Raw genomic sequence first — 17374 nt, 5'->3', positions numbered from 1 at the left:
TTTCAGACGCAGCGCTATGTGATATGTTTATTTATTTATTGTTTATACATTTTATATGTAAAATTGGGAAAGGGGGGATTTAAACTTAATATATTAGTGTTTTTTTTTTTTTGTTTGTTTTTTTATTACTTATTATTAGCCTCCTTAGGGACTGGAACCCTTGTCCTGATCTGCTTTTCTTCAGCAAACTGTTTAAGGAATTTCTTGTGCATCACATTTAGAAGAGGCTTCCTACTGGGACGCAGCAACCTCTGGATATGACGCTGAGCATGTGCACACAACGTCTCTGGTCAACCATGGCGAGATCTGTTCTGAGAGGAACCTGTCTTGTAAAACCTCTGTATGGTCTTGGCCACCGTGCTGCAGCTCAGTTTCAGGGTGTTGGCAATCTTCTTATAACCTCGGCCATCTTTATGTAGAGAAACAATTCTTTAAGAGAGTTCTTTGCCATGTTGAACTTCCAGTGACCAGTATAAGAGAGTGTGAAAGCGATAACACTGAATTTAACACACCTGCTCGACATTCGCTCCTGAGACCTTGTAACACTACAGAGTCACAGGACACTGAGAAGGGAAAAAATGGCTAACTGGGCACAATTTGGTCATTTTCACTTAGGGGTGTACTCACTTTTGTTGCCAGCAGTTTAGACATTAATGACTGTCTGTTGAGTTATTTTGAGGGCACACCAAATTTACACTGTTCTACAAGCTGTACGCTGACTACTGTACATTGTATCAAAGTGTCAGATCTTCAGTGTTGTCCCATGAAAATAAATAATAAAATATTTAGAAAAATGTGAGGGGTGTACTCCATTTTGTAAGAATATATATATATATACGGGGTATATATATATATATATATATATATATATATATTTTTTTTTTTATTTTTTTTTTAGAAGGATAAGGCAGCACTCCAGTCTTCCAGTGAATAGGTGGATACTTTTTAACACCGAACAGCAATAAAGGCTCCATTGAGAGAGCTGAAATGCTGTATTGCTGTTGGGTGCAAAAGTATCCACCTCTTCACTGGAAGACTGGAGTGCTGCCTTATCCTTCTATTTTACAATCATCGTTCCAGGTCCTAGGAACTATTGGGTATTGCACCCGGCATCATAGGAGTGCTGCTGTATATATTTTTTCTTTTCTCATATATATATATATATATATATATATATATATATATATATATACACACACACACACACACACACACACACACACACTGGTGAGATATCCTAAAAGGACACTCTTGGCATACATTCGGTCAGTAGAAGCAGCCATCACTAAATCAGATTTTCTGGCAAACATACAGCAAACATTTATTATAATAATTTACCTAACTTCATTTCCTTGTCTTGGGAATCAATGTGAATGAGACTACCTACAGCGCATCATTGCTGATAAACTGCAACAAAATCCACACAAAAATAAAACTAGAATTCCATACAATAACTTGTGCTGAAAGGACCGAGCGTTCCTAGTATAGCCACAGGCAAACCAGAATAGATATAGGACTCCCAGATACTGTTTAAAAAAAAAAAAAAAAAAGCATTAAAACTTTTCTTCAGCCAATCTTCATAACGATTGTCTCGTTACAAATATAGGGCCACATTTTCTCATTTTCTACATGCATTGCAAAAACTGCTCATCATTATAGTGATCTTACAGTCATTCTCAATGCAAGGGCTTCTGTTCTTCCTAGAATATGGCATCAATGTGTGATTGCTGGGGGTCCAACCAGTCCCACCATGGAGAGTCTGGTACTGCAGCTCAGACAGGGCACAGCCAAGACCAGCACTGCGTCCAGTAAAGCTGAGATGGGACTATTTGTTTCTATAATGGAGGTCGCAGTGGTTGTTCCCAAATTGATGATATCCTAGAGACCCCTTCTGACACCATGGAAGCAATAGTTTCCATATAGCTTGAACTGATGAGGGGTTACAGGCTGGCTGAAACCTGCATATACATAGAGGATAAGGAAATCCCTGTTTTCACTTGTGGACAAGGTCTGATTTTTTATTTTTGCAAAAAAAATATTTTTATCCTATACAGAACCACCGAAACGAATGATAGATTTCACGTGATAATATTAAAGGGGTTTTCCGGGACTTTAATACTGATGACCTATTCTCAGGATAGGTCATCAATATAAGATCGGCAGGGGTCCGACACCGAGCCCCCCCGTCAATCAGCTGGTTGGAGGGAATGCCGTGCTCCGTGCAAGCGCAGCCTTCCCATCATTGTTTATCTGCTCGCTGTCGACATTGCAGCGATGAGCATGTGCAATTATAAGCCGTCCCATTCACTTCTACGAAGCACAGCCTTTTACTCAACCAGCTAAACAGCGGGGGAGCCGGGTGTCAGACCCCCGCCGATCTGATATTGATGACCTGTCCTGAGGATAGGTCATCAGTATTAATAGCCCGGACAAACCCTTTAAGGAATTAGGGTTTTCAGTAAAGTATCTCCAGCTGCTGAACTCTTTACCATGAGCAAAAAGGGGGTGCATCACATATTTAAAATCATGTATTTAGCAAATAAATGAATCTAGAGTCCCCTAATATAAAGAAGTTTAGAGGTTCTGATCCGTGGTAATGCCATATGATTAAACAGTATGGATACAGAATAATTATGGATAGGGTTAATTTGGTTTACGAGGTTTCCATTGCTCTAATATTTGGAGAGGGGATTAGAAGTCATTTGTTCTCGAGCCCTGATGTTTAGCATTTTTTTAATGATCAGCCTACCCAGATTTAACTAAACGCCTTGAGAACAGAGCAATTTTCCATTTTTTACTCCCAACCATTCCAAGACCGTAACTTAATTTTTCCATTCACATACAGAACAAGTTGTATTTTCTCATAGCGCCATTTAATATTGCATAAAATGTAGTGGGAAGCTGGGGGGGGAAAATAAATAAAAAATAGGGTGGAATGAAAAAAAAAAAAAAAAGGAATTCTGCCACACTTTTATGGGTTTTGTTTTTACAATGTTCTCTATGCAGTAAAACTGACCAGTTCACTTCATTCTCTGGGTCAGTACAATTACAGCGATACCACATTTATATTGTTTTTCTTCTGTTTTAACCCGTAGAGAACCAGCACCGTACATGTACGGCGCAGATGTCCGTGACTAAAGGACCATACACCGTACATGTACTGCGCTGTGATCGGGCGGGTGCAGGAGACCCCTGCTGCATGCACCGGCATCGGTGAAATCAAGGATACCGGCGCATTAACCCTTGATGTGCCGCGGTCAGCGCTGACCGCGGCACATGCAATGTCCTTCCAGGTATCGGAGCTGCCATCGGGTCCCCGTGCTGCTGTGACGGGCACCCGATGGCATGAAAGGCAGCGCAATGCCTTCCTTAGGCATCGGGGCTGCCTTCCAGGGGGGAGCCTGTGAGATCCAGCCCCCTGGATCTCACAGGCAGGAAGCTGTATGAGTAATACACACTGTATTACACTTACAGCCAATGCATTCCAATACAAAAGTATTGGAATGCATTGTAAAGGGGATCAGACCCCCAAAAGTTGAAGTCCCAAAGTTGTACAAAAAATTTTTGTTCCCCCCCCCCCCCCAAAAAAAATTAAAAGTTTCAAGTAAAAAAAAAAAACGTAATTTTCCCCAAATAAAGTAAAAAAAAAATTTGGGAACAAAAGAAAAGTAGACATATTAGGTATTGACGCGTCCATATTGACCGGCTCTATAAACATATCACATAACCTAACCCCTCAGATAAACACAGTAAAAAAAAAAAAAAAAAATTTGCTAAATAAACAATTTTTTTGTCACCTTACATCCGTACAACACCAAGCGATCAAAAAGGCGTATGCCCGCCAAAATAGTACCAATCAGTCACCTCATCCCGCAAAAAATAACTATGGCTCAGAATATGGAGACACAAACAGTTTTTTTGTTTTGTTTTAAAAATGCTGTTATTGTGTAAAACTTAAGTAAATAAAAAAAGTTGACATATTAGGTATCCGTAATAACCGCGTCCGTAATAACCTGCTCTATAAAAATATCACATGACATAACCCCTCAGGTGACTACCGTGTAAAAAAAAAAAAGCTATTTTTTGTCACCTTACATCACAAAAAGTGTAATAGCAAGTGATCAAAAAGTCATACGCACCCCAAAATAATGCCAATTGAACAGTCATCTCATCCAGCAAAAATCATACCCTACCTAAGATAATCGCCCAAAAACGGAAAAAACTACGTCTCTCAGACTATGGAGACACTAAAAGATGTTTTTTTTCAAACCGTCATCTCCTCCCTAAAAAAATGAGCCCCTACACAAGACAGTCACCCAAAAAATAAATAAAACTGCGGCTTTCAGAATGTGGAGACACAAATTTCTTTTTTCCAAAAATGCTTTGTTATGTAAAACTGAAACAACCCACCGAATTTTTTTTCATATTTGGTATTGTCGCGTCCGTAACAACCTGCTCTATAAAAATACCACATGAACTAACCTGTAAGATGAATGTTGTAAATAACAAAACAAAAACGGTGCCAAAACAGCTATTTCTTTTTACCTTGCCTCACAAAAAGTGTAATATAGAGCAACCAAAAATCATATGTACCCTAATATAGTACCAACAAAACTGCCACCTTATCCCGTAGTTTCCAAAATGGGGTCACTTTTTGGGAGTTTCTACTCTAGGGGTGCATCAGGGGGGCTTCAAATGAGACATGGTGTCAAAAAAAACAGTCTAGCAAAATCTGCATTCCAAAAACCGTATGGCGTTCCTTTCCTTCTGCGCAATACCGTGTGCCCGTACAGCAGTTTACGACCACATAGGGGTTGTTTCTGTAAACTACAGAATCAGGGCCATAAATATTGAGTTTTGTTTGGCTGTTAACCCTTGCTTTGTAACTGGAAAAAATGGATTCAAATGGAAAATCTGCCCAAAAAGTGAAATTTTTAAATTTCATCTCTATTTTACATTAATTCTTGTGACAGTTTTGTATACCTTGAAGGGTGTAGTTTCTAAAATGGGGTCACTTTTTTTGGAGTTTCCGCTCTAGGGGGTGCATCAGGCGCGTCGAATCTTGTGAATGGCGCTGGTGCTGGATTTCTGAAGAACCTAGGGCGGGCCAGAAGGGTGAAAGGGCAGGGGTTTCATATGAAAAGGGACGAGGGGACTGGGCACCGGCCGTTTGAACGCCGCCCCTGGGCACCTTCAGAGCTAATTAACATATTGAATACAAGTGTTTTTTAGCGAAAATAAGCGACGGACAGCTATACGGTAAGTTGCATTCCAATGTGGGGACTATAATGCAAATCATTGTGTTAGTGTTCTATAATGGTCAGTTTAGGTGAAAGACTCCCTTTAAAATTATCCCAGTAAAATCTGCTTTCCAAAAACTATATGGCGTTCCTTTCCTTCTGCGCAATACCGTGTGCCCGTACAGCAGTTTACGACCACATATGGGGTGTTTCTGTAAACTACAGAATCAGGGCCATAAATATTGAGTTTTGTTTGGCTGTTAACCCTTGCTTTGTAACTGGATTCAAATGGAAAATCTGCCCAAAAAGTTAAATTTTGAAATTTTATCTCTATTTTCCATTAATTCTTGTGGAACACCTAAAGGGTTAACAAAGTTTGTAAAATCAGTTTTGAATACCTGGAGGGGTGTCGTTTCTAAAATGGGGTCATTTTGGGTGGTTTCTATTATGTAAGATTCACAAAGTACGGTAACTTCAGACCTGAACTGGTCCTTAAAAAGTGGGTTTTGGAAATTTTCTGAAAAAAGTCACGGGCAGGTAAAACTCGTGGTTAGCAAATATAACTAATGGCTTCCCCAATGGCTATGTGGGGGAGCCGCTTGGGCCACGGGGGAGCAGGGCTCCAGGGATAAGCTGACTCAGATGACGTGGTCACAATTGACCGTGGCACTAAAGGGATTAAATGTCTGTGATTGCCATTATCGCCAATTGCAGACATTGCCTCCGGGAGCCTACTGTGTAAAACCACAGAAACCCGGGGGCTATGCGTCCGCTCCAGAGTGGGCGCCACCTTTAATGTGCAGACCTCCTCTGTACAAGTGCAGCAGATGTCCTCAAGGGGTTAATATCAGGAGAAACCGTTGAAGATCCATTAAATGGATAATCCCATGTTATAAAGTGATGGCATATCCCATTCAACTGGCATGAGGCCATGCCGCAGCTCCCTGAACAGCCGTGCCATGACAGTGAAGGTGAAGCAGTGTTGAGCGCTGCTGCCCCGTTATTCTCAGGATGGGTGGAAGTCCCAGAAGTGAGACCCCACTAATGAAAGTGATATACCATGACTTCATAAAGATGGGAATATAACCTTAGAAGACGCATTACATGTGAGGACTGTTACTTTATTGATGATCTAGCTCATCAGACTCTTCATGGCTTTAACTATAGAGGTTGGAACGGTTTCCTTGAGTGTTCTTAGCACCTGTCCTGTCCTCTCAACGGCAAGCCAGATGTCTTAGGAATGTTGTTATATGGACAGCAGACACATGATGCTGTGTGTTGTCAAGATACTTGTAAAGGGTCATAGGGTGATCTATTTCAGGAATCTAAAGTTACATTCATGGTCCATTTCAGGACAGCTTCCTTTATTAAGGTCAACAAAACCAAGAGAGAAGATCCATTAATCATTTAAAGGAAATCATGCTGTACGTGATACTGACCGACACAGCCTACTGCGGCTACGCTCCAGAAACAAGACCTGTAAGGATAAAACCTTACCTTGGAGCCATATACGTGGAAAGCATAAGTAACAACCCTAATAAAAAGGGTTCTCCCGGAATTAATAAAAATTACTGAAAATATTTACAGTAAATATTACTTTATTATAAATATATTCCCAATTACCTTTCATTAGTTATAATGTCTCGTTTTGTCTAGGGAGCAATCATCAGGGGAAATAAAATGGCCGCCGTCCTATTAGTGCACACAAAACCTGTCCTAATCACACGAGGACAAGTTACTTCACAACACTGAGGTAAAAAGCTGCCTCATCCTCCTTCTCCTCTCTACTTGTCAGGGATTAAGATCCTGAATACAGCTGGTAAGATCTTCAGCTGAATCTTCAGCCATTTTATTTCATGAAATCCCTTTAAACTTGATACCTTAAAGGGTTTTTTTCTGGTTAGAATTCTATTTCAAGTTATGCCCCAGCCTGTTTCCTGAAAATCCATACTTACCCACTCCACGACGTTCCAAGTCTTACGCGTTGCCTACATCTTCCGGTCCCCATACTGTTTACATACGGTGGTGCATGGGTATGGTCACATGCACTGCTCCAGCCAATGATTGGCTTTAGCGGTAATGTGATGTTTGTGGCCATGTCCCCGCTGAAGCCAGTCACTGGCTGGAGCGGTACATGTGACCATGCCCATAGCCAGCTGGATGTAAACATTACCAGGACCGGAAGATGGAGCCAGCGCAAAGGTCCAGAGCAACGTGGAGCAGGTAAGGATGAATCTTTTATTTTTTCAGGAGGCATGATGGGGGCATTACTTAAAATATAAATTGTAACTATAAGATCTCTTTAAAACTATGGGGGTCACTTACTGTACTGAAATTTGCCTAAATTAGGTGCATTTCAGGCGCAGATAGCGGCGCAGCGGTTAGTTGCGACTTTGTCCTGCTCACGGTCTAAAATTGTGGGCGTGGCGTGGGCAGGGAAGGCGACAGGCCGGTAGGCCCGTCTCATCCATCATTTTCTACGTCTGTTACAGGCGTAGAAAATGGTCTAAATTTAAGACAGCAAGGAAGCTGTCTTACATTTAGAATCAGCGGTGGATCGGCCCCTCTTCATAACTTTGGCGCATCCAGTGGCTTTATTAAGACAGACCGGCGTCTAAAATGTCGGTTTTAATAAAGGTGCCCTATTACGTGGCTGAAAATACAGTGACAAAGTCTGGTGTGTTTTTTTTTTTTTTTTGCTATAGGTGGCTTTGGATTTTACATACTCCGCAGCAAAGGAGATCTGCAGCGAAAATTGATACACTGCAGATTTCAAGTCCGCACCGCAGATCAATTTAAACTGAAGATTTTTTACACAAGGTGTGGATGAGATTTATTAAACCCTTATCCACTTTGCCGGAACTGTGCAATACTGCAGATTTGCAGCAGGAAAATCTGTGACAGCAAATTAGCGATATTTCAGTAACGCGTGGACTTACCCTTACGTGCCTTTTGATTGCAGTATGTTCCAGTTAAACAGTAGCCAGGCTGCGGCCTCCTCATAGCTTAACAAGCACAGTGCCATAGCGGCTGTGCTTTGTATTGCAGATAAGCCCCACTTATTGAATGTGTCATGTGACCGATGAACGTGACGTCACTGGCCTAGGAAAATGCCACATTGATCACTGGAGTGCTGCCGACTCTTCAAACAGTTAATCAACAGGGTGCCGGGAGTCAGACCACAGCAGGTATGATAGCGATAACCTATCTTAACCTTGAGGATAGGCCATAAATATCAAAATCTCGGACAACACCTTTAAAGGGACACTGTCAGGCCTTCTGAGCATAATTAGATCTTTATATGCCCCCCTAGGTCTTATAATAAGTTTCCAATTCATATAAGTATTATCCCTGTGCGCATTGTAAAACGTGAAAAATAATCTTTATAATCACCTGTCCTTTCTGCCCAAGGGGCGTTCTTTGCGCCCCATTTGTGCCCAGCCGCGCCCCAACTGCCGGATCCTTAGACACGCCCATCTCATTAGAATTCACTTCGCTGGGTGGTATTTTCCTGTCCCCGACATTCGGAGATCCCGCGCATGCCCAATACGAAGTTACGGTCATCAGCCTCAATAGGGGACGCAGGCGCAATGTGATCCCGGCGGGCGAGGATGTCGGGCACATGCGCAGGATCTCCGAATGTCGGGGACAGGAAAATACCGCCCAGCAAAGTGAATACTAATGAGATGGGCGTGTCTAAGGATCTGGCAGTTGGGGCGCGGCTGGGCACAAATGCGGCACAAAGAACGCCCCTTGGGCAGAAAGGACAGGTGATTATAAAGATTATTTTTCACGTTTTACAATGCGCACAGGGATAATACTTATATGAATTGGAAACTTATTATAAGACCTAGGGGGGCATATAAAAGATCTAATTATGCTCAGAAGGCCTGTCAGTGTACCTTTAAGGAACCAGTCGTGCTATAGAAGGACAATGTCCATTTCTTGCCCTGGTTTTTAGACCACATATTTTCAGTTACAATGGTGAAACTTCGTATTTTCCTTACTGACCAACCTATTAAACAGGTTCGACACCAAGTTGGTCAAAAACATCAATCCACATGAATGAGAAAATCTGAATGGTACTTACACCTAGGTTGCTTTCCAATAAACCAGAGTGTGAACCATAAAGCCTTTTTCTTAAAGGGGTTGAGCCACGAAAAATACCCTACATTTTTCAAACCAGATCTGATTACTTTTGTAATTGCATGTAATTATAAAATGTATCAGTACAGCGCCACCTACCGTATGTTCTTCTCCTTATTTCTTGCCCACCTCGCTGAGGTAGTCGCACATGCTCAGTTTAAACCTTCAACTGTCACTGTCTGTAAGAAGCTGTAGCAGTTACAGGGAAAGTGCAACAGCAGAAGGGACACGTTCCCGAGCTGCCAGCCTGAAATAAATCTATCAGAGCAATTGGAGCCATGAATGAGAAGATCTCTGGATCCATGTGAGGTACAGGGCCGGTTCTAGCTTTGTGAGAAATCATCATGTACTACTATATGATGTCTCACTTTAATTATTATAATTTTTTGCATCAGTCATAGCATAACCCCTTAAAATACATATACATTTTCTACCTAAATAAATTTAAAATTTCATTTTCGAAGAGGGGGAAATAAATTATAGGCGAGTCCTCATAACTATTTGATCATAGAGAATATATTTATAACCTGCATAAGAAAGATGACATAATCCAAGTAATAATTCACTGAAAGTACACACGACACAAAAGCTACAGCCCATCACCCCGCGAGCAGTGCTCTGACAGCAGTTGCCAGGAGAGGCCCACGCTTTATTGTTGGGTAATCCAGGTAATAATGTTTGCTTTTGACCAGATTGACATATTTACTGAAAGTGAATTTACATACGTATCTGCATTCAGAGAAGTAGAAAGGAAAAGGAAGAAAAAAAAAAAAAAGAGTCCTCTACATAAATGCTAAATGTATATAGAGATACTCACCCCAATGCAGTAAATAGTCAGTGTTCTCAACAGAGGCGTAGGACATTGAAAATTCCCCTTTTGCTGAAAGAGAGTGACCCGTTATTAATTTTCTGGTATATTTCAAGTATAACATTATCATGTGGATGGGTCTGGCCTAGGAGCCGACCAACCCAATGCACTGAACCTGTGCCCAATTACAAAAAAAGCTCACCTATCCGCACTACTGCCATTCCCGTGCCAATTTCCCATTACGACTCTAGTCCCTGCCACACCCCAGATGCGGCTTGGTCCTGTGGCCCCATCGGTAACATGTCCTAGAACAGCACATCAAGCACACGTCACTAGCAGTGACATGCCATTCTAGCAGATGTGACCACTGAGATCTGCGACTGGCTGCAGTGGTCACGGAACCATGCCACTTCTAGTCCGGCAGAGACAGGAAGAGCCGGGGAACGGGGCAGTGGCGCAGGAATGGTGGGACTGCGGACAGGTGAGCATGTTATTGTTTTTTTTTCTAATTGGGCACAGGTTCAGAGCATTGGGTTGGGGGTCTCCTGGGTCATTTGCAGAAAAAAAATATATTGGACATACATTTTTCATCACTTATTTATATACCTGTATTATATTCTAAAAATGCTGCACAGAGATTACATTTATTTAATAAATCTAATAAATGTATTCATTTATATACATTGTCACAGTCTCATTTTTCTGTCCCCACTAATTATATAAATTAGGGTCAATATCATAGGAGGCCAAGTACACATAAATAGAAATACCCTGAGGATACCCCCAGAAAACCCGATCAGGTTTAATAGCCTTGTCTCCAACAAAAAGCGCCAACACTAAAGTAGATGAACCCAAGTTCGAAATGGACCTTTCCGGTGTTTGTCCTCTGGTTATGTCCCATCTTTCAGTGAACATAACACATAATAGGTACTTCTAAAAATTCCTACCAAGTATATAAAAAACACAGCACACAACTCAGCAGGCTGGTGTATGCAATGGAAGCATACAGAGGAGTGAGCCCATAAATTATGGATGCCACATATACGGATCCGTGTAACACAAATCCACAATGCACCCCAGGTCCATGAGCCCCTTACACCGACAGGGCTTTCTAGACAAATACATCTTCGTTAAAAAAAAAAATATATAATAACTCTATTGACTTTTATGCAGTCAGTCAAGGATTCAACAGGTCTGTCTCCTGGTACCCAAAGAAACGCCGAGATGAGAGCGTCATCCTTTTCAGTAAAGAAAAAGACACGCAGGACGATCCCGTCACTGAAATTATGAGCAACTGAAATAACTATGAGCCAACCCTTTGCCAATGAGTGGAGGTCCAATTCCGATACGGACGTGAAAATTGAAGCCTTTTCTGCCGGTGCAGCTTTGTTAGCAGAGGAGCAGTGACCATACGCAGTACCTACCCACGTCTGGTTCATTTTGGTGTTGCGCTGCTCCACTGTGGTGTGTCCATCCGCCCTCGCGCACCTTCATAGCCGATGTTCTACTCTCACAGCAATGGCACGTGGTGCTCCGCAGTTTCCACATTGCTTATTCACAATGGAGCCAATTGTCCACTCACCATACACTTTCACCACAGCAGCATGAGAACAGTTCACAAACTGCGCAGTTTCAGAAATACAGCCACCCGGGGCCCGAAAGGCAGCAATCATCCCTTTTTAATCTGATAAAATGCCCCTTTTACCCATGACAGCAATGAGTGATATGTGTGCAGACAGCCTATCACACCCTATATACCAGGCATGTCCAAACTGCGGCCCTCCAGCTGTTGCAAAACTACAACTCCCAGCATGCCATAATAGCTGTAAGCTATCCAGGCATGCTGGGAGTTGTAGTTTTGCAACAGCTGGAGGGCCGCAGTTTGGACATGCCTGCTATATACCATCCGAGCCAGCTCGCCACACGTGACTTACCTCATCATCTACACGCTGCCGACATCGAAAGTAGGAAGTGGTCAGAATAATGAGACTCAACTGTTTATGTTATACTATTCCATTATAATTCCTGCTATAAGTTATGAATCAATTAGTAGCAAAACTGTGCAGGGACACACCCCACCCCCCAAACTGGTAGCACCCATCTGGACCCTCAATGCAAATTGCTAGTAATTCCTTTATAATTTCAGCAGGATTAATAAAGGAATGACACAACATAGAGTCAAAAGAATAGATGCTCCGGAATTGGTATTACACGGGGGAAAGCAAGTAGTTTGTAAAACAGACATGTCAGGAGGGGTGAACGCTCCTCTTTTAAAGCCTGACTACAGATGGTCATGCATTATCCGTAAAACACATTGGGGGTTATTTATTAAACACCAGCATTTTACGCCGGCCTTTGACATCCCCTGCGCCAGCAGAGGAGGCGCAGGCCTAGTCATACATTAGGCACATGCCAACCCCTAGCTAGAGTAGATTTCAAATTGTCATGTGAATATGCTGGTGCCAAAAAGTTACAAACTCTGGTTGTTTACATTTTTCTATGCCAGTTTCTGGCGTAGGGGGTCTTAGTAAATGTAGTTATATAAACATTAAAAGACGTTCTCCCATAACAAATATTCTACATTTTTCAAATCATCACCTATATCTGAACACTTTTGGAATTTCATGTAATTAAAAATGTAGTTATTCTTTCTAAATTCTCTGCCCAGCTCACCGAGGTTGACACACATGCACAGTTCCATCCTTTAGCTGCAGCACAAAGGACACGCTCCCTGAGCTAGGAGCTTAAAATCTAGAAGAACAATTGGAGCAATGAATGGGGAGATCTCTGGATCCATGTGAGGTACAGGGCTGGTTCTAGCTTTGTTAGAGAGAGAGAGAGAGAGAGACTGTCATGTACTATAGGATATCTGAATTTCTTTCTTTTTTTTACATTACTTATGGGATAACCTTTTTAAATACAAAATAACACATTTCTGTTGGAAATAACGTAAAAGCATGATAACCCAGTCATCAGCTTCTCTTGGCTACACATGTCAAGCACTTGAACAATATGCCCACCATGGCATCACACAAGTTATAGAAATACTATTACAATAATGTCAAGGATGATGGTGTTAAAAATAAAATAAAATAAAAAAGTAGGTTGCCATGGCAACACAATGCTTACCAGTAATACAATTGCTTTCTTCTCCGCAGGATAACACACAGGTGACGCCCAAATCCTCAGCCGGCACCGTGCAGCAAGCATTATATAGCAAAAATACAAGGGAAGTGTATTCTTAGCATCCAGAAATATATTGAATTTTCTGTCTTGCAGGACAATTTCCTACTGTGCCTACCAATTGGAGACTATCAAAAATAAGACGACAGAGCTGGCTGATTATTGCAGAGGAAGCACTACCCCATCAGAAGGCCACTCCATGCATTTTTATGTCTTTTATCTGTTTTTTAGATAAGATATTTTATCATCTAATAACTATATGACCCAATGGAACCTGTTCTTGCTAGTTATGAGTAGAGGTACTTATGTTACCACTGCATATCATTAAGATCTCAATGGAAGGTCACAATCCAGCTACTAGGGATTCAGCTGCCCTATCCAAGAGCAGGATATGAAGCTGAGCTCTGTGACATGTACTATAGTGGAGGGGAAAATGTCAGTGCGTCCTATGGGGCGAATACTAATGAGCTCTTCCATTATGACCTGTGCACACCATGTGGACGTCGGCGCTCTGCAACCTCGGGTCAGGAAGAGCACAGCGCGGCAGGAAGAGCGTTGGATTTCAGATTATTATTTTTTTGTCTGTTCTGAGCATGGGGGTCTGAATAGGGTCATTCACATTGGGGATCTGATCTGAGGTCTAATGATTTATTTTATTTTTTTCCTAGGTGCGTCTTATATGGCAAAAAATACGCTAAGTTTTCTGAGTAACAGGCAAAGTAAATCCTGACAGGACTCCTGGGAGAGACAGTGAGAGTCCTGATAACCCCACACACTGACCATTTTTGACAGCCTTCTCTGTACACACACAAACAGGGAGAGCTGTCAATCATTCTGTGTTGGGGGGGGGGGGGTAATCAGGACTTACATCGTCTCTCCTAGCAGAGGCAAGCTGTGGCTCTCATTTTCCTTGCAGCCATGTAATACAGAGCCCCTATACAATGTACATATGCCCTAACAGGGCTGATTCGATGGGACACTATGTCCCATGTCGGCCTTCTCATGGGTACAGAGGCGGCGCCGGTCAGAGGGGGGAGGGAGGCAGCGGCGCCGGTCAGAGGGGGGAGGAAGGCGGCGGCGCCGGTCAGAGGGGGAACGCAGGCGGCTGCCCCGGTCAGAGGGGGGACGCAGGCGGCTGCCCCAGTCAGAGGGGGGACGCAGGCGGCTGCCCCAGTCAGAGGGGGGACGCAGGCGGCGGCCCCGGTCAGAGGGGGGACGCAGGCGGCGGCCCCGGTCAGAGGGGGAAGGGAGGCGGCGGCGCCGGTCAGAGGGGGGAGGGAGGCGGCGGCAGAGGTCAGAGGGGGGAGGGAGGAGGCGGCGGCGCCGGTCAGAGGAGGGAGGGAGGCGGCGGCACCGGTCAGAGGGGGGAGGGAGGCGGCGGCACCGGTCAGAGGGGGGAGGGAGGCGGCAACGGTTTAGCACCACATCCCCTTCTAAGTTTTTATTCATTCACTTAAAAGGGGCTGCAACATGGTTCCCTGCACACGGGGTGACTGGGATGTCCCCGTGCAGTGAAAAACTGACGCCAAGTTAGCATTTAACTAGGATCCTGCGCCAACTTTTGCAGGAGGGGGGACGCAGGCGGCTGCCCCGGTCAGAGGGGGGAGGGAGGCGGCGGCAGAGGTCAGAGGGGGGAGGGTGGAGGCGGCGGCGCCGGTCAGAGGAGGGAGGGAGGCGGCGGCACCGGTCAGAGGGGGAGGGAGGCGGCGGCACCGGTCAGAGGGGGAGGGAGGCGGCGGCACCGGTCAGAGGGGGGAGGGAGGCGGCGGCACCGGTCAGAGGGGGGAGGGAGGCGGCAACGGTTTAGCACCACATCCCCTTCTAAGTTTTTATTCATTCACTTAAATGGGGCTGCAACATGGTTCCCTGCACACGGGGTGACTGGGATGTCCCCGTGCAGTGAAAAACTGACGCCAAGTTAGCATTTAACTAGGGTCCTGCGCCAACTTTTGCAGGATCATGGGCTTCTCAGAGGTCAGATCCCTACTGATCATAACGCAAAGACCTATCCTAGTTATATACCATACCATCACTTACTATACAAGATGATATAAAATGAAAATGCCCTTCTCAAAAAACTGAAAATAATTCCAGCAGAGAAACTGTTAATCTGAAAGGGAGGTGGAATCTAATGAAAGGGCTGTGATTAAATAGTGACTCATCTAACACAGGACAGGTTTGCATGGAGTTGTCTGAAGACCATGCTGGAGGTGACCATGACGATGCAAAAAGGCCAGTTTAAACATAGCCGACACCCTACTGTTTGCCTTGAGTATAAAAGCATAAAAGCAACAATAGTAAAGGTCTGCAACAACGATAAGGCGCAAAACATGAATCACAAGGACTGAATCCCACGCTTGTCTATTCACAATACTCCACCGCCCCTTACGTATAATTCTGAAGAGAACCACCGTCTCTCAATGTTACCTTCAGAGAGCTACAAAACATGAAAAAAACAAAATATTACATTTATTGAACGATAGGTGATTAGTCATTTTCTTCAACCTTCGAGCTTGCTCGGCCGTTTTGAGGACTCCCATAGCGATAAATGTAAAGCATGCCGTACATGAGCAGTGTGAACTTCTTCACTTCAAGGGCTCTGTTCTGGAGATAAGAAGTGAGAGGTGCGTCCTGCCCCTCTCTCACATTGATGGCATATCCTAGCAATATGCCATCATATCCCAACGTCCTAGAAATGCCAACCCCCTTAAAAGGAAAAATTCACCCTTTGGCCAGGAAGGCCAGAGTTATGAAAATAGCCAAGCAAGCCGTGCCACGTCATTTTGATAGTTCCCATAGAGGCGAGTAGGAGCTAACCTAGCAGCCACATAGGACGGGTACTTCATTCTTGGCTATGAGTGGGGAAACTCCTTTAAAAACAGATAGTACCTGAAATGCTCCATCTATAAAACGGTTGACTGGTTAAAAAAAAACTATTTCCAAATATGCTGAAGTGAATTGTGAATTAATACTTATTCAAAACCTCTACAATGAACATCTCTTTGGAGGACCCAACAAGTTCATATACTTACCCAGACAGCTTGTTGATTTAAAGGCTGTCATGTTTAAAAGCATATGTTACTGCTGCAGCAGCATTATGCATAAAGCAATCTTTAGTTCCTTCACTCACCACTGTTTTCCTTGAGTTTTTCCCTTAGTTACGGCTGTTTAAACATTTACAATGAGGACCTTCTCAAGATGGCTCCTCTGCCAGTTCTCTGAGGCCAAAACTGCTTTCCATTACTTCCCATACATATTTGCTGTAGCCAGCAGCTCCCTGCCAGCCAATCAGATTGGATTACTGAGAGACACGCCTCCTCACTCTGAAGCCTAATGCAGGCATGCAGTTTGCAGTTTTATACTAAAAGGAAGAAAGACAATCCATAGCAATGGTCTTTTAAGGGAGCAGTGGAAAGGGACAGAGGACATTAATGAAAGCTGATATTATAAGCTAATTACAGATCTTTTGACAATCATTGACAGACTAAATCAGGTATACATGCCTAGCTCTAATAAACTAGCAAATAAAAAAAATATGAGTTACCCTTTAATCCCAAGATACGGATGTAGCAGGGTTAACACACATGCTTTATGAGACAGGTTATCTAAACTCAATGCAACTAAATGCGTTAAGCAATTGCTTTTCAATGGCTTTTGTTTCAAGATAACGCAATGAGTTAAGAAATTTGAGTTAAGAGTGTGTGTTACCCCTGCTACATCTGTATGTTTACAATCACCCCAACTGACTGCAATTGCGTACCTACTTGCACGATTTTCCCTGATCGCAGACGCAACGCATCCGGACCTAATCCGGACACGCTCGTCTGCAAGGGGCCTTATATAGACAGGGATGTGTCTTTCTAAATTATGTCCAATAAACTGAATTTACCACAGGTGACTTCAATTAAGGTGTAGTAACATCTCAAAGATGATCAAGAGAAATTAGAGAACCCCAGAGATAAATTTCAAACGTCATAGCAACATTCAAGTGTCCATG

General features: G+C 43.3%; 1 protein-coding gene across 2 annotated transcripts in view; it reads right to left on the bottom strand.

Annotated features, from left to right (window-relative positions):
• The window catches only part of TLK1 (tousled like kinase 1), a 313707-nt gene that overhangs the window by 238407 nt on the left and 57926 nt on the right, over positions 1 to 17374 (bottom strand). For both annotated transcript variants that reach the window (XM_044303362.1, XM_044303366.1), the window contains exon 3: positions 10204 to 10266. In XM_044303362.1, the coding sequence (XP_044159297.1) occupies positions 10204 to 10249 (46 nt within the window). In that variant the 5' untranslated portion in view covers positions 10250 to 10266. The remainder of the gene's footprint in view (positions 1 to 10203; positions 10267 to 17374) is intronic.

Source organism: Bufo gargarizans, chromosome 8 (genome assembly GCF_014858855.1).
Source record: "Bufo gargarizans isolate SCDJY-AF-19 chromosome 8, ASM1485885v1, whole genome shotgun sequence".
Taxonomy (NCBI): domain Eukaryota; kingdom Metazoa; phylum Chordata; class Amphibia; order Anura; family Bufonidae; genus Bufo; species Bufo gargarizans.
The sequence above is the reverse complement of the archived record's forward strand: the minus strand, read 5'-3'. Positions and strand labels throughout refer to the sequence as shown.